This window comes from Aspergillus niger (genome assembly GCF_000002855.4).
Source record: "Aspergillus niger supercontig An04".
Lineage (NCBI taxonomy): Eukaryota > Fungi > Ascomycota > Eurotiomycetes > Eurotiales > Aspergillaceae > Aspergillus > Aspergillus niger.
In genome coordinates this window covers 153,752-175,935 of record NT_166539.1, presented here as the reverse complement: position 1 = coordinate 175,935, position 22,184 = coordinate 153,752, and the positions used below count along the sequence as shown (strand labels likewise).

Sequence of the window (22,184 nt, the reverse complement as noted above, 5' to 3'; positions counted from 1 at the left end):
GGGCATATGCCGGCTGAAGAATAGCTTCTCTTGCTAGACTGGAATAGTCTGCAGGGTGATAGATTGCGATCGACGGTTTCTCACGAGATGTTCATCTGTTCACCATATGTTCTGGCACTATTCTGGATAGTGACAGTTTTGTTTGTAAAACTGCTGGATTGCGGACGAGAATCCGTGCTGGAAGCGGGAAAATCCCGAGGATATTTAACCGACAGAGTTGGGGTGTTGCTTTCATGCATGAATTTAACATTCAGCCAACCCAAGTCCCTCACTAATAATATCACTAGTAGTTGACCAACCCTCAACTGATTCAGTTACGACGACTACTGACTGGCACTCTTTACTAACTGCAACTAAATGAACCCCCCGCATTCGCACTGTCTAACCACATCCATCTTAGTCCACCGGCTTCTCCACGTTTGCTTTTGGTTTTAAATCCGGGGTCACTTCGCTTTTCTCTTTTCCCTCACTTTTCTCTCTCTCTCTCTCTTCCTCTTCGGCTTCTGCTTCTATTCTCTCTGCACTTCATCCTCTATTCGCTTCCCACATCCACACCCCCCAACAACGCCAGCTACACCAACTACACCCACTCCATCCTCTCCATCCCTCCTATGCACAGGCAATGCCATGTCCCGCCCCCAGGTCAGCATCGACCGTCTCACTCCCCGTCGCGTCCATGCCGAACCCCGCGAATCAATGAACTGCAAGTCTTGCAGAAAACGAAAGGTAACCATAACTATTATATTTCGTGAGACCATCTACGAATTGATCTGACACATGAGTGCCAGATCAAATGTAATCGGTTACGTCCCAGCTGTGAGGCCTGCAAGGTCTTCCAGTGTCCATGCATCTATGGTCTGATCCCATCTGTCTGCCACTCCAACCCCGAACACTTACTCATTCTGCTAGACGCCGTTCCCAAAAAGCGAGGACCCAAAACCGATGTCCTGGAGGCCCTGTTGAAGCGTGTCGACGGGCTGGAAAAACGCCTCCAGGAAGACTCGCCGATTTCCCCTACCTCGGCTACTTCACCCGTCAAATCCATGGACCAGCAACTGCTGCCATCCGCCTCGACGCCATTCCAGTTCCCTACGGCGCCTCATGGCTTTCCCCCTCCCCCGCAATCGCAGCCGCCGCCGCAGCAACACCGGCTGCCGGATGCCATGTTGGACACCTATTTTGCCCGCCTACATGGGAAGCCCTATTGGATTCTGGACGAAACGGCGACCCGTCAACGACATCAGCATGGACAATTGCCGGTGCATTTGTCTATGGCCATTTATGCCCTAACTCTGAGGTATTAATGTTCCATCGCTTGCAAGAATCTGGCTGATCTTGTAGATATACGACGCCGAATCCACCGCAAGGGAGCCTGGAGTATGCTCGTCAGGCAAGACGGCTGGTCGATATTGACAATCCGTCTATCGAAGGGACCCAGTCTCTGCTATTGCTCTGCCATACCTTTTTCGCCTATGGGTGTGGCAAAACAGCCTATATGGTATTAGGTATGTGCGACGCCAACTGACGCAGACTGGTACTGACTGCTCAGCCAATGCGGTGTCCATGACCCTGGCGTTGGACTTGTATCGAGAAGCACCCGCAGCGCTGCCCGCGGCAGAACGCGAGATGCGACGGCGTCTATTCTGGACCGTCTACGTGATGGATCGCTTTCTCACCTGTGGCTCCAAGCGACCGTGTCTTATTGCCGACCATTCCATCGTCCTGCGTCTTCCGGGCAGCGGGTCTGAAACGGGCGAATGGTTTAATCCGGTCGGCCCTAATATCCACTACTCCCCGGATCGTCGCAAAGGCCCTGGTGGCCCGGCCCTGTTGGTCGACATTACGCGCATTTTGGGCGTCACGCATCGCTACCTCGCCGCAGGGGGCGTCAAAGGCGACTCACACTTTCCCTGGCACGCCCTCTCCAATCTGTCCAAGATCCGCCAGGAACTCGACCTCTGGGCGGCCGGCACACAGGATTTGTTTGCATCGATCGAGACGCTGTTCGGCCATCCAGAGAGCACGCTGCTGCTCCTGAGCAAGCTTATCTATCACCTCGTGCACTGTCTGCTCTATCGGCCCTTCCTCCCCATCGACCTGGTCGAACTGCGCGGCACGGGACAGCATCAGTCGTGGCAGATCGAGGCAACGACGCTCTGTTTTTCGCATGCCAACGCCATCGCCGAGCTGGTGGAGCTGGCCCGACACGCGCCACGCATCGAGTGGCCCGCCCTGGTGGCATACTGCGTGTGCACGGCTGGCACCGTACACGTACACGGAGTCCACTACCACGGGCGCGAGGGAGAAGTGTTTGCGTCGAGCGCAGACTTTCTCGCACGCGAGATGCACCAGCTGTCGTGGCTGCGGCAGTACTGGGCGGGGGTGCAGCACCAGCGGGAGATGCTGCAAAGTATTTCAGCGTGCCATGCCGAGCTGGTACGGACAATGGCGGCGCGACCGGTGCGGTTTGCCCCGGTGTTCCACCTCGAGGACTTCCTGGACCGGTATCCGGGGCTGGCCGTGGATGGGGCGCATTTGCGCTTAGTGGACGGAGACGAACCGTAAGCCACCACCTATTCATTCAACTTACGATACTAATTTGTGTAGGTTACCACTGGACCGACCCGATTTCAACAGACTCATGTACCCTCCCGCATCGACTCTACCCTCCCAAGGCCGAGGATCCATCAGCTTCCAGCCATCGCCGACATGGCCACAACCCGAGCTCGCTCTACCCGAGAGCAGTCTAGGCTTCTCACCAGGGGTGAGCAACTCCCCTGCACCATTCCTCTCCGACCCTTTCACCGCACCAACACCGCCCGCACAGCCCCAGTACGCGACGTTTCCGTTTGAAGCCACGCCGGGCGGACCGGCACTGACGCCGGACGCCCCGTCACAGGGCAGCTCCAGCGCCACCGCAACAGGCACAGCTGCAGGAGCAGCAACAGGAGCGGGCGAAGGAGAAAAAGACCCATTTCTGAGTCTGCTGGAGCAGCTGGCAGAAAACGAGCATTCGCAGGGCGGACCCAGCGAGCTGGACTTTTTCCTGGGCGAGGGGCTAGATATGGTGATGCCCGAGGTGGAGGTGGAGAATCCTTGAGAAACCGAATATACGAGCCATAATTTAAGGCTTAGGGATAAGTGAATACTGGAGCGATGATACCCTGTACATTATAATCGATACCAGCATAGTATATATATACAAAATAGCATATGATGGTATATATAGTTAGGCCACGAAATGATCACATGACATGACATCATGACAACCCTCCATCTAACTTTTAAGAATATACACCGGTTCACATGATACATAAACATCTCCACCTGGAAACCAGACATAATCACAATGTCCTCCCTACTACCATAGAGTGTATGGTAGCGAGAGAGAGAGAAAGAGAGAGACAAGGAATGGACCATAAGATCGACACCCTCGCCACCCTCCACAACTGGACCCAAGGCACCCCATCCCTCTACCCTTTCACGGGCATCATTCAACTCTGTCTAGCGGAGGAGATCTCCGTTGCCACGGCAGTAGAAGAAATAAGTGCATTTATTAACGGAAAGGGAGAAGGAATAGGTATACTCCTATCCTATCATATCATATTACATATATCATATACACCGTGATGCTAATAAAGTACATACAGATGAATGCGTCCACGACCTATGGGCAAGTATTCTACACACGGGGAGATGTTTACCCTCCACAAACATCATCTCAGCTAATGCTGATCCCACCATCCCCAACGGTAATGGCAGCAACGCAAAGAAAGAAACCATCGACACCGACATCTCAACCCACCAAACACCCACCCCGCCTCAAAAGAAACTAATCGCCTTGATGCACGCGATCAAAAATATGCCCGATGTGCATGTGCATATCCGTACACGTGCGCAGTCAAGGTACTCTTGGTCTTCTTCTTCGCAGATGTATTCCGCAAGTAGGGATAGATATTCTTTCTACAGTAATACCAATGAAAATATTACTGAGAAGAATGAAAATGAACCTACAAATGAAGAGAACAATAATGGAAAGGAAGATGAAGGAGAATCCACCGAAGAAGAAGAACTCTACCACCCGTCTTTGGGTGTATATCTCGATGGGACGGTGGGTGGATCGCCTTATCTTCGCCATTTACATGATTCGGTGTCTACACCCGCTCCTTCTACACCAGCTCCTCCCCTACCTACTCCTGTATCTTCAGAACCAAAGAAGAACACCAACGAACCCCATCCCCAACCTCACGAAAAGAATCGACCCAAACCACCCAAACTCCCCTCCTCAGCATCTGACACTACCATCCGGCCTACGAAAACCAAGTCTCTAGTATGGGCCTATCTACCGCAATTCAAAGACGTGGTGGAGTCTATATTCCATGATTTTGGGAAAACACTCGGTACCGACATTACTCCTTTCCCACATATACAACCTTATCATCAACCTCCTCATCAACCTCCTCAAAAAATACATCCAAAGGATCAACAGGTCCTCTACCAAGCATGGATCAACTTCATCACCTTCCTCGCATTCCTCGCCAGGGAAGGAGTATTACGGTCTCCTGACGATCTCAATTCAGGGTATGAGTATGGGTTCGATGAGTTTGATTGGGGATTCAATGATAATAATAATATTATTAATAATGATTTTGGGGATGGAGTCGGGTCATGGATCGATGATCTGGCGATTTCTTGTCTTCGGGTACTTAACAACAACAACAACAACAATCCCCACCATCAGAATCATCACGATAACAATAAGGAACAAATCCATCTGCAAAGAAATACCCAAATCCTCACAGCAACGACCCTCGCCCTCCTCTACGGCGAACATCTCTGGCGGAGACGGGGCGATCGATCCCATCCCTCACCTCCTACCCATCAACAACAACAACAAGAGAAAATACAAGAAAAAGAAAAGAAAGAAGAAGAGAAGGAAAACTACATCGTAGCAGGTCTGACTCTCGACGAATTCGAATCAGGGTCTGTATCAGCATCTACATCCACCTCTGCAGCTAATTCTCCGCCTTTGGCTCCATCACCACAGCCACAGAATACTGAGGATGTGAGTGAGGAGGGTAGGGGGAGGTTTATTACGAGGAAGATGTGGGAATCGTGGATTCGGAGGTTCAATGAACTTGCGGGGGATTTGGGGATGGAGATGGGGTTGTGGGATGAGACGAGGGAGGGGGCGTGGTTGGCGGGGGAGGAGTTGAGGAGGGTTTGTTCTGTTCATCATCATCATCATCATCATAGTGGTCATGGGAATGATAAGTAGTGATGGTTGCATTGATAGGGGGTATATGTATATAGCGTATGTTGGAGGAGTGTATATAATCATGAGGAGATGTCTGCAGTAAAGGTATATCACATCTATTAACATTAATGTAATGTAGATATGAACAATAATGTATGTATTCAATGCTGTACTGTATGTATGTATGTATGCTCTAGCATTTAAGTGGGTGGGTGGTTATGAAAACTTCACTCCCTTGCTCGGATCCCACTGCCCCCCGAATCGTATTCCCATCTCCGGTGACCAGATCCCCGGCGTCATCGGTGGCCGCGCATTCGCCCGTGTAGGCTGCGGTGCCGTCATGGGCTCTGGTCTGGGTGCTGCCTGCGGTGCTGCATTGTACGCTGGCTGCTGAATCTGCGCCGGAGGAGCATTATAAGATGGCTGCGGCTGAGGCTGCGGCTGCGGTTGCAGCTGTGGCTGTCGCGAGATATTCAGCGACGCCATGGCGGCAGCACTCGAAATGTCCCTATCCCAGTTAGTTAACCCGAACTCTAGCATCAGTCGTGTAGCTTACCCCTCTAGCTGGCTGGCTTCCATTCGCCGCTTATGCACAAACGCCTTGCTGTCGTCGCGGAACCGGCCAACGATCTTGGCCAGATCGTTGTAGAATTTCCGTCCCACTTCGATGTTCGACAGGATCTCCTTGTACTTCAGATACCCGTTCTCCAGCTCCTGCAATGCCCGCTCGCGCTCCTTGGTCGATGCGTCGCCGGTATGTGCCCGTGTAAACGCCCGGTTGGCTTCCTGCACCCGTGTCGCGATCTCGTCTTGGTCTTGCTGCTCCCGAGTGACCATGTCCAGGTCTGTGTCATACAAATGCAGCTGCTCCTCGAAGAGATCCTCGAACTGGCTGGCTTGGATCGCCTGCATGGGGAACTCGCGCTCCAACCGTGCCGTCTCTTTAATGAGTGCTTGGCCTACTTCTGTTAGCTCATTCTACTACATTTGCAAGTCACTTACTGATATCGTCTGCCCGCGCCTTGTCCTTCAGTGCCTGTGCTTGCCGTTTCCGCCGGCTTTCCAGACGGCTCACCTCGCTCATACATCCCCGCAGTCGGCTGACCTCGCGCTCGACCTCTGGCGGCAGAGCAGCCCACCGGCTACTAGGGACGTACATCTCCAGATCACGGTTCGTGCCTGTCAACACCCGGAACACTGCTGCGGAGTCTTTCAGCTTCTGCTCAACCAGGTTATCACTGCTCTGGGCCGACGTAAAGTATCCCTCGATTTCGCGCGACGTCGTGTACAACTTTGGCGCAGCCTCCTCTGACGAAGCCCGAGACCAGCGATCGGTTCCGTATTTCCGGCGCGAAGCATCGTCCTCGGCTTTTTCAGCGGCCAGAAGCTCCACGCCCTCGTTGTATACAGCCCTGTCGTTGGCCTTGACCTTCGCTGTGTCCTCAAGCGACTTCCGCAGCCGGTTCAGTCCGTCCTGTTGGCGCATCTCCTCTGCGTGCGATACAAGCGTCGGCGGAAGTCCAAGCGGCTTCTCCAGAGCCTGCAGCGAGCCTGGAAGATTCAAAGACGACAATAGACTAACCGGTTAGCCCTGCCTAGCATTAGAATGGGTCAACTTACTCCCTGAGCTTATCCGTCATATTCTCCAGTTCCCCAATAATGTTCTCATTGATGAGTCGATCCCGACGGTCCGAGTAGATGCTAGCGGCAATGTGCACAGCATATGGCACCAGCTTAGAGAACAGCGGCTGCCCCAGAGGCCCGTTCTCGCCCAGCATGGAAATAGCATCGGTCACCTGGGACGGCGCCTTCGCAGCAACCATAGATGCCCGGTCAATCAGCTTGAGCTCCGACTTGGGCGGCACAGGATTGAGGTAAATGATATCATTATCCTTCTCAGCACGCTTCAAGTCCTCAGTCACCCTTGTCTTCAGCCCTTGGAGATCACCCAGCACAGTCCGGTTAATCCAGCGCGACTCCTTCAACGCTTCATTGACGCACGCCTCGCTGTCCCTCAGACGAGCGACCTCCTCGCCGTATTTGCGCTTTTCCAAGCAATCTAGAGACTGCCGATACTGCGCAGCAGCAGCGAAGTGATGATGCTTAGCCGTCATGTGATGAATCCACTCAGGACTAATAGCATTCGACTTGACTGCATGATCTCCGGCCTCTGCATAAAAGTCCGAGACCTTGGCCGCCAACCGAGCAATCGACGCGTCCTTCAGCCCGTCCTTGACAGCCTTCTGCCAGAAACATTCCTGAGCCTGCGCCAAAAGCAGCTGCTCCAAACTCTGCAGCGTCATATCATCCATATCCTCAGGAGGCGACGTCCGCAAATCGGGAAGGATATCCGATCGCAGGTGAGTTAGAACCCCAGCCGCCTGGCAGAAGTAATTGCATGCCTGCTTGAGGCCGTCCGATGTCGTGCGGTTCACGGAGAACGCCAGCTGCGAGTACAGCGCGGCCAGGTTAAAGATGACGTTCGCGAGCTCGAACCGGATATTATTCTGCGAAACTGAGACCGGTCAGCCACCATCACCTCCCAATCCCTGATTAATATCACCTACTCGGTCGAGACGTGTTGAATCCAAACGCAGGATACCAGGGAAACTCCACCCCAACCTGCACACGTTAGCCTTATCCCTCTGCATCATTCGATCTACTCACATCCACCGGGAATTTCCCACCCAGCCATTTCAGCTGCGCCGCATAGGTGACCAGCCGACTGACTCCGCTCACATGAGGCTCCTGGACATTGATCGCTTCGTTTCGCAGTCGCTCGATGATCAACAGATCCTCGGCGAACATGTCCGGGCGTTGGTCATATTTGGAGGAGATGTATTGCGTGATGGCATTCGACAGCGAGACGGAGTGCGACCGCCGAAACGGGACCTGGAGGATATTACTGAAGAGAGTTAGCAGAATTCATCATCTAGATTATAGCAGCAGCACGTACGACGCCATCGTGTCAGTCGAGAGAGCATAGACATGCAGCCAGATCTCCGGAAGTTTTGTTGACGGAAAAGCCCAACCCCACCCGGGCAACGCATGACGTTGTGGGTGCCTGAGGCAGAAAGTACGTTACACTCCGACTTGGTGGCAGTTGCCACAATACACTATGTATTTACGCCTCTACTGCAGCGGTGTACAGAATCAATTTGTATTTGCTGGTAATATGTACTATTTAGTTCCAGACGTTGAGCAATATCCTTCCTATCCACCAATGCTCAACTCATATCCTGTTTAATGAGCCAGCTCATCCGCTCTGCTGTGATGTATTCAATCAACCAGCCACCAATACTTCTCTAGACGTATTTAACCTTCCAGATAGTCAACACTTCTTAGATGTATTCAATCATCCAGCTCATCAATACTTCCGTAGATGTATTTAACCTTCCAGATAGCCAATACTTCAGCAGATGTATTCAAGCATCCAGCTCGCCGGTTTGCTGTTGAGGAATTTAATCATCCAGCTCGTCAAAGGTTGCTAATTGAATCATCCAGATTATCGATTCTCTTGTTCATGTATTCGTAGATGCTCAGAAGAATCATGTTGTTGATGGCAGTACGGATCAAAATGATCGACAAACCCTTGTAAATGCTGGACTTTGCCATGGCCGAAGCCGCCTCTCCGACTTCCTTGGACTTGCCAAGCAGCACGCTCTGAGCGCGAGTCTTGCGGGTGTCAAGCGGGTAGGTCTATTTCGTTAGCTTCTTTCACGTCTGGTCTGTAGGAATTACACTTACACAAAACCACGGCATGGTGCTGCAGATCGCACCAGCAATCGCGGGCGCTCCCGTTCCCTTACCCATTTCCTTTTCCGCAATCTGCTTGACAGTTTCATACACGCCAAAGTACAGGCCGGTGCCGACGGTGTCGCGCAGGGCATGAAGATGGAACCCGGTGTACAATCCGCGGAAGCCATATCTCTTATAAATTTGTCTGAAAGCTTCGGTAGTGCTGAGACGTGGCATGTTGCGCAGTGAAGGGTCATTGGGCGCATTACTAGAGGCCTGGGAACGGTGGGACATCAGGACCGAGGTCTGAACCACGTTCTTGGCAAGCTCAAATGGACCTGTTCTCGTCAGTACGAACTTCTTAAGTAGGGTATAAACCGCGTCTTACAAGCAACCGGCGAACTGACGAGTCCTGCAAAGAGACCAGCAGCGGTAAAGGTGATTACAGTTGATACAGTGGGGCTGCTGCCTTCCTGGTCGTAGATTTCCAAAGGCGACTCCCCGGTCATTCTCTGGATAAAGTTGGAGACCCGGTTCTTTGCAAAGGCATAAGTGGAAAAGTTCATAACCCTGACCGCCGTAACGCTCGCTAGAGGTGGCAGGGCGCCTGGATTCAACGTTTGCATTAATTATCCGCTGCAAGAATCCCGGGCGATGTCGACCTACCAGCCACGTAACCACGCGGGCCTTCAGTACGCCACAAGTAGCGAACACACTGAGCTACATTTTGAAAGTTGTGGCTGTGAAAGTCAGTGGACTGAAGCATGTAGCAGTCAGGATTTCTCTTACGTCTGCATACGGGTTTTGACGTTTTCCAAGGGAGTCTGCAAGCATCTAGTCAGCTCCTCTTGCTTCGACCTCTTGACGCGTAGCGCGTAGCACTCACCACAGCAAGCGTAGCAAAGACAGTGGATGTCGCCGAGGCCACCTGAGTCTTGTAACTCTTAAGCAGCTTGTTGCGTGTGGCTTCATTCATCGTCAAAGTAGTCTGGGTCGACCGGGTTAAAGGAGAAGGTTGAGGGGGGGGAGGTGAGAAGGGTGCATGTTCAGAGTGTTTGTCAAGAGTCATTCCTGGAGTTATCCCATCTGTGGCAGATGAAAGTGCTCCGTGTTGATTGCTTAGTCGTTGTCGTCGCCGGCGGAGACCGTGAAGGTCAGTGAAGGGAAACTGTGAGAAGCAGGCTGGGGAACCCTATGGAACGCAAAGCGGTCTCTCAACGTGCGAGCAGACCGTTCAGCGTCCCACAATTGTCCATGAAGCAGGCCTCAACAAGCCTGGCGATAGCACAGTCCGTCCACAAGGGAAAGTGAACTCTGGTGTATATATAGTGGTTGTGCAGGTTCGAGCAACCGAGGCAGTGATAGCACTCAGCTTGCACAAGCAATAGTCAAGCTTGCACACACTCGACCAAGTTGTGATAGTAAGAACAAATGCTTTGTTCCAGGTGCAAGAGTATGCAGACAATCCCTCTTCCACACCCAGGGACTATATCGAGACAAACGACGTCGTCTGAGCTATCTGGACAGAACACACAGGTCGTTAGCCATTTGGTCTTTCCATCCGCACCAACCCCGCCATCATAGCGGGACCACAGTATTCTTGATCCCAATTACCACCGTCCGAGCAACAACATGGACCAGGGCTGGTTAACTTACCTCCAGAAGACGAACTCGACTCTCGGGAGTGGAAGAAGGGTCAATGAGGCGGGGACAATGGGCCGTGCGGGCGAGAAATCCAAAGTCGAAATGCAGGAAAAGAGGGAGGAGGGAAGCGGCGGAGATCATCACGATGGACTACCGACTTGGTTTAGGTCCTTATTCGGGAGAAAGTTAAGTGGACTAGTTAAGTTAGTGACCTCCAGCTTGTCTGCGTTTTTCTGACTAAGGCAGGAAATCTCCCCAAGAATCAGGCAAACAACGAGGCATGGGGACTGTGCTTCTGGATCCGGTTTAGCGTGTCAGTCGGGCTGTGACGTCGTCGTGAAAGCATCCAGTGCGACAACCGAGTATTTCGATACGTTCAGTACGACTTGACCAGCAGAGAGGTCTTGACGGGTGTTTCTGCCTGAGGGCAAGCGCGCCTATTACTCGCAACCGATCAAAATGTTCTCCTCTACGAGACATGGTACAATGTACATTCCCAACCCCCATTTGCGCAACCTCACTCTGACAAGTGCTCCGGGATGTGTGACTTTTCCGTATTGGTGCTTTTGTTGCCGAGAATCCACCCTCGAACCTCGAATTGGGAGGCTAAACCCAAAGAGGGAGGCGTGGCAAGGGAGCTTGCGTCGGACTAAGCCAGTCCGGTGGTTGGAGGTACCCGCTCTGCCTGACGAGCCACTCACCAGAGCGGATGCTCACGTATTGACACTCCCTCATGGCCACGCTTGCTGAATAGTCCGCAGTCATTGGCTCCTCCCCGGCGGACGGGCAGATGGACGAGGAGGGCGGGATGCGTCTGGAACTGGACATGCCTGTGGAAGCCAGGTACATCTTTCTGCTCACCTCCAATCATGGCACTCCGCAGCTCTCCTCTACAGCATTAAGTGTCGGGCCAGCTACATCAGTGCATGTCTTGGTTGACACTAATAGAAGTACTTGGTAACATCAATGCTACGAGTGGCCAGAGACTTCTGCCGGTTCTAATTGGTATACTGCTAGTACTGCACAGTTGCAGTCGCGAGGGATTTCACATGCAAAGCGGGCGGGATAAGTCATTTCGCAGTGATAGACGTATCCCTTCTTACTGCGGTGCGTGGCATCTTCTATTGCTCTTGATCCAGTTCCGTAAGTAACTTTTTGGCAGAGATCATGCTCCGATAACATGTGGCCAAAGGAACAGTGGCATACCGCGGTACGAGCGAATTAAAGTTCCCCAGTCATCTCTGGGCAAGATAAGGGCGATGGTGGACAACCATGGTCTTTCATGCCAGTGCCACCCATCCTGAGAATGGTGTCGTAATATTGCTAGAACCTGGCATGACCTGGCTCCAGTTAGATTGTTCTCGAGCGATTAATCGTACCAGTCTATTGGCTCATGGAAATAAACCTCGTCCTGCTGGTGCGTTCCAGCGTTGAGTGGACTGACCATGGGTTTATTGTTGGTCAGAACTCATTGTTGATCCACGGGAGGCCGTCCCCGGGATGGATGGATATGCATGGATCAGGATTCGGTCGATCTCAGCATCTCCTCGATACCCCACATATGGCAGTAGCTACCGTATCGTCCGCACATTGTAGTACACAACATCCCTTTCGTGGTGCATCAGCGGATAGTTCGTGGACACCAAATTGTCAGTGATGTGTGGATGCCCAGTGCGTGTCGGGTTGTCAGTATATACTTTGACGTCGTGCAATGGTGGAGTCCACTCATAGAGCACCGTCTATCAGATAGCGCTACTTCCTCCTCTTCAATGGGAGGAGAAATGCTTACACAATAATGCTCCTTGTCATTCAGGGCTGCAAGATTCTTTCAGCTCATCCTAGTGTTTGGCATCCTCGGGATGGAGACTCGTTGGTGACCTTTGACTCGGCCCGGCGCTTCACATGGGATGGACATGATGTGATGTACGTCTGCCGGTGTCCACATTCTTTTACCCAAAGCTTGGACAGTACTTAGGTAACATTGGTGCTACCTGAAGAGCATATCGGCCAAAGCTAAATATCGACCGGACGCATAAGAGCACAATGCAGTGGTTGTGCATGAACAACTGGGGTCAGCTTATCCTCGGGACCTCGGTCGGCACGGTTCCCCGCAGGGGGCTCTCCGCATTCAACGGCCCTCAGTTTTATCTCCGCTGCTATCCCCATGTGCTTCAGGGGTTCCTTTTAACGTGTCACCTATACTGTATTGTTCTATATCCATAACTATCTATTGACAAATCTTACTGCATTATTGCAGAATCTTTGACGACCAACTTAACGAAGGACCACGAACTATCACGAAACTCACCATGGGGAAGAAACCATCTGGTCCTGCCTACGTCCTGGGCGTGGGAATGACCAAGTTCATCAAGCCACGCGGCAAGGTCGATTACCACGAGCTTGGCTTTGAAGCTGGTGTCAAGGCCATGCTAGATGCTCACATCAACTACGACGACGTCGAGCAAGGTGTCGCCTGCTACGTATACGGTGACAGCACATGCGGTCAGCGTGTGTTCTATCAGTTCGGTCTGACCCAGATCCCCATCTACAATGTCAACAACAACTGCTCCACCGGATCCACTGGCCTCGCCATGGCCCGCACCATGGTCTCTCATGGAGCTGCCGATTGTGTTCTGGTTGTCGGTTTCGAGAAGATGAGCCCTGGAAGTCTGCAGTCAGTCTATAATGACCGCGCGAATCCCACCGGCTTGTTTGGTACCATGATGGCCGAGACTAGAGGAATCACCAATGCTCCTGGTGCTGCACAAATGTTTGGCAATGCTGGTCGCGAATACATGGGGAAGTAAGTCCAAGGCCCTACGCTGTCATCCATATGTATTAACAAGGTCTAGATACGGCGCCAAGACAGAGGACTTTGCCGAGATTGCTCGCATCAACCACGAGCACTCGAAGCGCAACCCATACTCTCAGTTCCAGGATGAATACACACTCGAGCAGATTCTCAAGGCGCCCAAGATCCACGAACCTCTCACGAAGCTGCAGTGCTGCCCGACCTCGGACGGAGCTGCCGCCGCCGTCATTGTTTCTCAGGCGTTCCTCGACGCCCGTCCGCATCTCAAGGACCAGGCTATCCTCATCGCGGGTCAGCAGCTCGCTTCGGACAACAGCTCGCTCTACAACCGCAGCTCCATCGACTTGATGGGCTTCGGTATGTCCCGGGGGGCATGCCGCGCCGCGACCGCAGAGGCGGGCGTCAACGTAAAGGACATCAAGGTGTGCGAGCTGCACGACTGTTTCTCCGCCAACGAGATGATCACCATCGATGCCCTAGAGCTTTCCGAACCTGGAAAGGCCCACGAGATGGTCCGAAAGGGGGACATCACCTACGGAGGCAAGATGGTCATCAACCCGTCAGGCGGTCTCATCTCTAAGGGTCACCCGCTGGGTGCCACGGGTCTGGCGCAATGTGCAGAGCTGGTCTGGCACTTGCGCGGCTGGGCCAACAACCGCCTGGTCCAAGGAACTGATGCCGCACTCCAGCACAACCTGGGCTTGGGTGGTGCGGTTGTAGTGACAGTGTACAAACGCGCAGATGGCAAGGTTGCTACACCTGTGCCATCCGATGTCGTTGCTAAGATCTCCGGGCTTGGCTATAATCCGGCCGTGGAGGCCAAGGGCTTCACAGCGGAACAGGCCAAGTCCGTACAGAGCAAGAACCACAGCGATACGTGGGCATTGGGCGACACGCAGGAGAGGGTTCTGGCACGTTTCTAAGAGGTGTAGCCAGCTTTGAGAATGATACATGAATAGTAATGCAGTTTGTATAATTTCCCATCATCATCAACGCAACCTATAATGCAGTGCCCAGACACAGCTTGTTGTAGCATTCCAAGTATACCCCAGTAATGATCGACCGATCGTACAACCTGCCCCAAACACACCAACCAAATCATCTACAGCAGGACATCCCAGCTAAGCAAAAACACCCATCAATTCACACACTCTCTCCCACCTCCAAATTCCCTCCCAAACCGCGGTAGAAGTAATAAACCCGATGGCTGGGATAAGATAACCAACTAGTGGGGCCATCAGCACCCAGCTTACTAAGCATCTCACTCCACCGCCCGGCATAAATAAATTTTCGCGCGTCTCCTTTTCTCCCCTCTCTTTCTCTTTTTCTTTTTGAAATTCAAGGTCTCCAACATACCCTTGTTGATGGATGTTCACTCTGTTCCGTTAGCAAATTTTAGCTTCGAGACCAAGAGTGATTATTATATGCTCGTTCTAATCCCATTGCCTGACAACTGTTACGGGGTCGTTTGGGTTCGCTTTGAGCATACACCACATATTATTATCTATTTATTTGTCTATCTGTCTATCCCATCTATTATAGATGGGATGTTGGATATGATTGGCGAAGGAAGAAAATGAGCTTCCTAGCTACTTATATTCAATTGTTGCTCAAACTGTTGAAATGTTGAACTAACCACAGGTTTATAACAAGGATGATTGAGGAGGATGGAAGGAAGGAAGATGAAGTCGGCACATTCGAAGCCTTGTCCGTCGTATCCCCATGATTCGTCGAGGTCAAAATCGTGCCAAGAGTGATCGGATTCTTTGGACAAACATACGTCCTTAAATCTCTCCCTCGTGTTGCGGCCGCCTGTTTATTGTATGGGGTGGTACGTGTCAAAGTAGGGAGGTACATTCTATCCTCTGAATTTGGATTGATTCTGCGTAGTGATCAGATTGTCTGGTTACTTGTAGTCATGGTTACAATAGAACTTTTGAAAGATATTATGAGCGAAAACACGCCTTACAAAATCTCCTGCTTCGAGTAATTCAGTTCACATTCTGCTATAACTTAAACATAAGAGATCATGACTGCATGCATACATGCGAAACATCAACCTGAAACTGACCGACAGTTTGTACAGCGAGAATGACTACAAGAAAGGCACTTGGTGGCTTCTGCAGCTGCATTCCGTGATTCTCCACATCGACAACATACCCACCAATAAATCTCCAGGATTGAGATTCCGCTGCTGCGTCGTTGCCACAAGACGTTTCCTCCCAAGTGCTGGGGCCTGATACTCCGTTCCGCTTTTCATAATAATCATCTCTCCTTGGTTGTCTCCAGAACCGTCCTGGTACGTTCCCATAGGCGCGACAAGCAGGATTGTATTCGTAGTCTATAGGCATCTCTTCTGGATTGTCCACCAGCAGATGCGGACGCAATGCAAGTAGTGCCAGTTTCTCAAGATGTTTGGCAACATGACTCTCCCAGCAGCTTGTGTCGGATGTCGTGCTCAGTGTGCATAAGGGACACTTCGTTGGGCACTCTGGTTGGCACTCTGGTTGGCACTCTGGTTGGCACTCTGGTTGGCACTCTGGTTGGCACTCTGGTTGGCACTCTGGTTGGCACTCTGGTTGGCACTCTGGTTGACATTCTGGCTGACACTCTTCTAGTACCCCAATAGTGCCCAACCCCTTAAGATGAAGTTGGCAGTGTGCGAACCATTCTTGCCGTGATTCATACAAACGAAGAGGCGATGGACAGTCTGGGAAGACACAGACATATGGCATGATGTCGTTGAGGACGTGCTGGGCCCAAGACTGCTCACTGCAACTAATCCTGACCATGAAAAAGCAATAAGGGCATACATACGCTTCCTTCACTGATTGGCTGGGAAAATAAACAAATGCTTCATCACCTTCTTCCTCAAGAATCGCTGCACGCGAGCAACTGGAATTCTTGCAATCCTCCTGTTCCCCAAGCTGTAAGCTGCCCCGGTTAACAAGCCTCGGTGTGGCAGGCTTGCCATACATGACACTGTCCAATCCTCCAGCGAGTTCTATTTGACATCTGCTTCTATACTGCAGAATTGCCAGGCGCAGTGATACCGTTCTGCTAAGCCGATCGACGATCCATTTATCTGCCCGACGATAACTAGAGCGAACGAGCCGTTGACCGAGGGGCTCAAACTGGATTATATCATACTCCTTGATCCCTAAAACATAATCATGCTTGGAAGGTTGGCGAATTGCCACTGAAATTCGGAAGAGGCAGTCCACTGCATTATGCACTGAGTGATATAATGATTGGAGCTCTGTCTGAAGGCCTGGCTGAAGCTCTTCGTTCATATCAGGATTCAGAGGCTTCCTGCCATCTGAACCGGGATCTGCAATGACCAGCAAATCTTTACAGTTCCTTTGAAGCTGTTCTAGAAGGCGGGAGATCTGATCCCTGAGGTGAGATGAATCGCGCAGTCTGTAGTCCAGGGACAACGAACCGCATTCATCGGCTCCAACGTCGGCAGCCCACACTCGCATCCGCCCTATTTCATCTTCCCAGAGAGACGCGGGAACCGGATCATCGGACAGCGCAAACCGTGCGTCTGAGATCCAAAGATGCAACTGTCTGATGACGGCGAATATGGATGGTGAATTAGCCTGTGCCATCTTTGATGCTATGGGGACAAATTGCCTGCTCTGAGTTGAGGGAGGTCGCAGTGAAGGCTCTTGCAAGCGCCAGCCTGACGTGAGCAACTCATGTATTACAGAGGGCGGGGTATGAGGGTCATTCGTTGCCTTCCGTTCAATCTCAGCCTCGCCTGCTATACGGTCTGTCTCTTCCCCGTTGCGTTCCATATTCCAGCGCTCCAAAATGGCTACTGGGATCGAAGCAGCCAGTCTCGTTCTGGCCCTTCTGCCATTGCTGGTGAACCAGATCGACAACTATATCCAAGGGTTCCAGAGAATGACATGTTTTAAACCGGAGAATTACTGGAGAGAAATGGAAAGCTACCGCAGCATCTTGGAAACCGAAAGGGCAATTTTGCTTAATACACTGCTGATCGCCGTGGACGGAGACACTCACTATGAATATGGCGATTGGACCCGCGATCCCGGTTCGGCATTCTGGACAAGCCAGGACGTATGGCAAAAGCTTAGACAGAAGCTCGGAAGTAGTTACGAGCCATTTACGAGCACAATAAATGTGCTATCAGACCAGCTAAAAAACCTATCCCAGAAGTTGGGCTTGAGTGTTGACAGTACTGGCAGAATAGATGTGAGTCGAGCAAGCAACTTTCCTTCAGAAGGTTTCCAAGCCGCTGACCAAGTTCACGTGCCCACCAGACAACCAGTACCAGCTCCTTCGAAGAACAGCTCAAGAAAGTCCGCCGTATCTTCCTACATCCCGTTTACAAGGATTTGATCCACCAGGTTGAGTCTAACAACCGCCGTCTACAGACATTGGTGACGCAATGCAATCAGATTCGGCAGATAAACGCAGGAAGGGCCGTACTCCCAGTATCGCCAGAGCAACATCAAATAGGCCGTCGATTAGCAAGCAGCCTGTATAATGCGATCATTAACGGGGATTATTGGCGGTGTCCCTGCAAGTCTCAGCACAGAATTTACTTTACGTTTGACTCCTCGAAATCCCCATGGACTAGTGACCCGTCAAGCGAACAGAAAACTAAATCTCGAATGGCCATCAAATTTAAATTGGGCGTCATGACTTTGGGGACCCCAAATCGCTGGCATGAAATCCAGGCTGAGCCAGAAATTCATAGTCTCTCGCAGGGACTATGTCGTGATATCCATATTACGTCAAGCCAACAAGGGTTGCCTATTGATGAAAACATACCCAATATCAGATTTCCCCAAGGGGTTTCAGGTACCCAACAAGGGACCGTCATTGGGGCCGAAAACCTGCCCACCGCAGTTCAGATCGCCAATATGTGCATTTCACTGTCGGCCATCGGTATCAACGAGGGCAGACGGATGCTTCTCGGATACGTGACCGACACAAAGCACAAACATAATATATACCATCTGCGAAGCAATACAGAGAGCGTACGGAACATGCAGTCACAAACTCTTGAAGAGATACTTGCAATATTGGCCTCGTCTTCTGAAATTACTGGTCGAGAAACCCTTCCGATTGTCAAGCGCTTACGAATCGCGGTGGATCTTGCATGTGCGGTTTTCCAGTTTGACGGGAGTTGGCTCAGAAGACAGTGGCGAGCCCGAGACATCAAGGTCTCTCAAGATTCAGGCGACTCGACACCCAAAACCTATGTTGAATGGGACCTGAATAACGAGCCCAGACGGCTGCATGTTAGTCAGGTACCGGCAGGCGAACCTTTCATCCATTTAGGGTTCGTACTGGTGGAGCTTTCTCAGGGTAAGACCCTGGAGGCGTTACAGACACTGGAAGATCATGATCAAGTGCAGGTTGTGGCTAATCGCAACACGGCACTCCGTCTTCTACCACTTGTGGAGGCGCACATCGGGTTTGGATATCGCCAAGTGGTAGATCAATGCCTGAATTGGCCGAACTGTACAGTTGACAATGTTGATATCTCCAAGGCATATCGGTCGATTATTGCGCCATTAGTGGCATACTGGAGGCTTTTCGAAGGAGAAAAGCATCTGAACTGAGGGACGGTACAGAAATTGAAAAAACATTTGAGTTCCTTTGGTGAGTACTCCTCCGTCAACATGGCTACTGCACCATACCCATGGCTGATAATATAACTAAGTTCTGCGTATTTCCTAAAGCAGTGAGATAATGCATCATCAAATTGCACAATGCGTTGTTAATAATTGAATGGCCATAGTCCGCATCACTCAATTGACTACTCAGGTAAAAACAAAAGGCTGGACGATCTAATTAGCAAGGAAGTATGCAAAGAATTTTACGGAGTAGATTAATCTTTGTAGTTCGACACTTGTTTAAGAACTGTTTCGAACCTCCTGGCAATAGCAAGTTTGCGACTGTTACACAACCTCACCTTACAAAATTCCACGATGAAGTTTCTGCTACTACAAGGACGACGCCCTTCATAGATTGCGATCCCTTCCAAGCTGGCTTTACTCCCGTAATCCAGCAGACAACCCTCCTGTCATCGTGAAACAGACGCGCTAGTCTCGCAGCTGCTGTCAGGCATGCATCCTGGATGCACGCGCGGCTCTCCTGCAGAACAGTTAAGAGGAGTAAACCATGCCGCGCAATAACCCAAGGATATTCAGACACTTGTGTAAGACTCTGTCCCCCGGAATGTGCCCTTCCTCCTGCCGGTTTGCCGATCCATATACCCATCAAGCTTTATCCCTCCACCCTCCTGCACGAGGATACGCCGCCCTGAGCACCCCTTGCGTCCATCAAGGTACACCACGGGATAATCAGCCAAACAAGAGCCACCATCACCCAAGCCCTTGGATTCCCCAAATATGAGCCACGCGGATCATCAATGTTTTGAGTACATCGCGAGTGAGCGCGGTCCCTTCGTTCTCCTCCCAACCAGGGGAATGCCAGACAATCTACTGTGGACCTGGGAAGCCAAGGACAGATATAAAAATGCCCACGAGGTCAGCTCGGTAGCACACCAGGCGAGCATTCGGATTCATCTCTGATCTGGTCGTTTGTCTCATACCTTCTTCCTCTTCTTCTATACTTCCATTTGCAAGCTTGATCACACTTGGCTATAGATCGATCTACATTCATCTATCACGCCTGTCCACTCTTTTATCTATTTATCTCAAAATTCAATTCTTGATCTATTTCCCTACTTTCCACATACCCACACATCGTCACAATGGCCCGTCTCAGCATCTCCATCTTCGTCCTCTGCCTCTTCCTGGCCTTGATGGTCACGGCCATGCCCGTTAAGCGAGAGGACTCCAGTGGTAACGAACTGGACGGTACTCTCGCCGAACAGGTCGCAGAACAATCCCTCGAGGTAATTCAATCCCCCTTTTCACAAAACACACCTTTCCACTTTAGCTAATGTAATAAACTCCTAGTCCGCTAGCAAAATGCTCGAACAAATATCCGGCAAGGAGGACGACGACCAGAAGAAGGACAATGACAGCAAATCCGACACCCCCAGCAGCACCACCGACCAGCCCGCAAATGAGTCCAAGGCTGCCCCTAAGACCGAGGAGAAGGTGGCAAACACTGAGCCCTCCTCCACCACCCCTTCCTCTACTGCCGAGGAGACACCGTCCACCTCTAGCTCTGCCCCTTCGACCGCCTCTTCGCATGTCGTCAATGACAACCCGCTCTCCAAGATCCCTCTTGTGGGTGAATTGTTGAGCGGTGGTGGAGCCGGGTCTCTTACTGGAGGGCTCTTGGGTTAAATCAGTGAGTGAGTGAGCGGATGGTGGAGTGTGTTGTCTGTTATTCTTGTCATGTGTGTTTGGTTTGATGTGCATGCATGTGGAATGCCACTTGATACCTAGGTGGAGAAGAAAGGAAAAAGATCTTTGGGATGGACTTGACTGCGTTAAAGTTCATCTTGTTTACTTTTTATTATTTGAAAACAACTGTAATGGTTTAGTGTAGCTAGCTAGATACATTGAATGAAATCCATATCATCAAATTAAATCAAACAATTTTATTAGGGAGGATGAGTCTCGCTGGCTTATAGCAAACGAAGAACATGGTTCCGAGGGTAGGTCGGCTCATGGCTATCACCCAGGATGGAAAAGGAGACTTGGCATCCGTCGTGGGTGTCTTCTGAAGCAACATGACAAGTGAGAAGTCAGGGTGTAACAAAAAGGCAATCTGGAAGATGTTGCACAGGGGACAATGAGAACAAGAATGGACGTCACAAGGGATCCATCCGAGCAACAGACTTTAAGAGGCGTAGTAGTCTGCTAGTTATCCAGCGGAGTGACATGCAGAATATCCATCGTAGAGATGGATTACACAAGAAGCTCTTGGTCAGAAAAATGATTCGTATCCGTCGATGGATAATAAAACAACATAACGCAACGTACAGAGAACGAACAAGAATATCCTGGACAGCACGTCGTGCATCTCCAAGCCATTCCGATCAGCCTCAACCAGAGACGGTGCCAGAGAGGTCGAGTAGGAGTCATTCCGAGTGGTGCTAGTTGATATCACTAGACGGCGCACACCCGCAGGACTTAGTGGTCTCTTCGTATGAGAGTGCGAATTGGTCAAAATGGCGCGTTGACTCGACCCAGACATTTCGCATATCCTCAGTAGCCTCCAGCCCGAGCAACCACTCATCGGGGTCTCTTTCATCTCACCTGATGTTGCTCTATTGCCAACGGCTTCTTCGTAACGAGCACTCTTTCAAACCAAGTCAATGAATTCTACATCCCCACTTCCACCCATCATAGCCACGCTTGAGACGGATGTTCATCTGGTAGAAAGACGCATGCGAGATAAGAGAGAACTCTCATATGCGACATGCCAAGGGGATTTGGTCGGGTCGTGGCTTCAGATTCGGTCCGAGACTGTACTGTGCGCAGAGTGAGGGATCCTGCAACCTGTAACTCTTTCTGTGAAACCAGCCGACTAGGAGCTGCAGTGGTGCAAGCGATGTGGCCGTGAACGGAACAACGATGTCAAAGCAAAGAGGATGTCCTCAGGAAGACCTATTGATGGAGACCCAACACACCCCTCCCCCCGGCCCTCCAACAGTGAGAGCCCCGTGATCTACAAGGCAAGGCGTGTGAGGTACAGATTGAAGCACTGGACAAGACCCAAACCCTCGAGATGTGCGGTGAGAGCAAGTACAGTAACCGAGCCGGACAAGCT

The 22,184-nt window shown here is 51.2% G+C and overlaps 9 protein-coding genes across 9 annotated transcripts; 5 read left to right on the top strand and 4 right to left on the bottom strand.

The window, feature by feature from the left end:
• Positions 1-627: 627 nt before the first annotated feature.
• Positions 628-3,100, top strand: An04g00780 (uncharacterized protein; the record flags this gene model as incomplete). The annotated part of the gene is made up of 5 exons (XM_059747278.1): positions 628-726; positions 840-1,297; positions 1,342-1,476; positions 1,506-2,561; positions 2,608-3,100. 5 exons carry the CDS (start codon positions 628-630, stop codon positions 3,098-3,100), a joined length of 2,241 nt encoding a protein of 746 aa, XP_059600450.1.
• Positions 3,101-3,411: 311 nt separating this feature from the next.
• Positions 3,412-5,278, top strand: An04g00770 (uncharacterized protein; the record flags this gene model as incomplete). The annotated part of the gene is made up of 2 exons (XM_059747277.1): positions 3,412-3,580; positions 3,651-5,278. 2 exons carry the CDS (start codon positions 3,412-3,414, stop codon positions 5,276-5,278), a joined length of 1,797 nt encoding a protein of 598 aa, XP_059600449.1.
• Positions 5,279-5,473: 195 nt separating this feature from the next.
• On the bottom strand, positions 5,474-8,221 carry An04g00760 (uncharacterized protein; the record flags this gene model as incomplete). The annotated part of the gene is made up of 7 exons (XM_001401404.3): positions 5,474-5,765; positions 5,814-6,216; positions 6,260-6,834; positions 6,878-7,772; positions 7,825-7,879; positions 7,925-8,162; positions 8,214-8,221. 7 exons carry the CDS (start codon positions 8,219-8,221, stop codon positions 5,474-5,476), a joined length of 2,466 nt encoding a protein of 821 aa, XP_001401441.1.
• Positions 8,222-8,608: 387 nt separating this feature from the next.
• On the bottom strand, positions 8,609-10,064 carry An04g00750 (uncharacterized protein; the record flags this gene model as incomplete). Its single annotated transcript, XM_059747276.1, has 6 exons — positions 8,609-8,706; positions 8,848-8,956; positions 9,005-9,333; positions 9,384-9,602; positions 9,662-9,819; positions 9,880-10,064. The coding sequence occupies 6 exons, from the start codon at positions 10,062-10,064 to the stop codon at positions 8,609-8,611; spliced, it is 1,098 nt and encodes a 365-aa protein (XP_059600448.1).
• Positions 10,065-10,481: 417 nt separating this feature from the next.
• On the bottom strand, positions 10,482-11,146 carry An04g00747 (hypothetical protein; the record flags this gene model as incomplete). Its single annotated transcript, XM_059747275.1, has 3 exons — positions 10,482-10,514; positions 10,652-10,789; positions 10,970-11,146. The coding sequence occupies 3 exons, from the start codon at positions 11,144-11,146 to the stop codon at positions 10,482-10,484; spliced, it is 348 nt and encodes a 115-aa protein (XP_059600447.1).
• A 1,802-nt stretch (positions 11,147-12,948) lies between these two features.
• On the top strand, positions 12,949-14,374 carry An04g00740 (uncharacterized protein; the record flags this gene model as incomplete). The annotated part of the gene is made up of 2 exons (XM_001401401.1): positions 12,949-13,442; positions 13,492-14,374. The coding sequence occupies 2 exons, from the start codon at positions 12,949-12,951 to the stop codon at positions 14,372-14,374; spliced, it is 1,377 nt and encodes a 458-aa protein (XP_001401438.1).
• Positions 14,375-15,050: 676 nt separating this feature from the next.
• On the bottom strand, positions 15,051-17,062 carry An04g00730 (uncharacterized protein; the record flags this gene model as incomplete). Its single annotated transcript, XM_059747274.1, has 3 exons — positions 15,051-15,333; positions 15,612-16,235; positions 16,269-17,062. 3 exons carry the CDS (start codon positions 17,060-17,062, stop codon positions 15,051-15,053), a joined length of 1,701 nt encoding a protein of 566 aa, XP_059600446.1.
• Positions 17,063-17,267: 205 nt separating this feature from the next.
• On the top strand, positions 17,268-19,051 carry An04g00720 (uncharacterized protein; the record flags this gene model as incomplete). Its single annotated transcript, XM_059747273.1, has 2 exons — positions 17,268-17,672; positions 17,771-19,051. 2 exons carry the CDS (start codon positions 17,268-17,270, stop codon positions 19,049-19,051), a joined length of 1,686 nt encoding a protein of 561 aa, XP_059600445.1.
• A 1,157-nt stretch (positions 19,052-20,208) lies between these two features.
• An04g00710 (uncharacterized protein) lies at positions 20,209-20,752 on the top strand (the record flags this gene model as incomplete). Its single annotated transcript, XM_059747272.1, has 2 exons — positions 20,209-20,352; positions 20,417-20,752. The coding sequence occupies 2 exons, from the start codon at positions 20,209-20,211 to the stop codon at positions 20,750-20,752; spliced, it is 480 nt and encodes a 159-aa protein (XP_059600444.1).
• Positions 20,753-22,184: the final 1,432 nt, after the last annotated feature.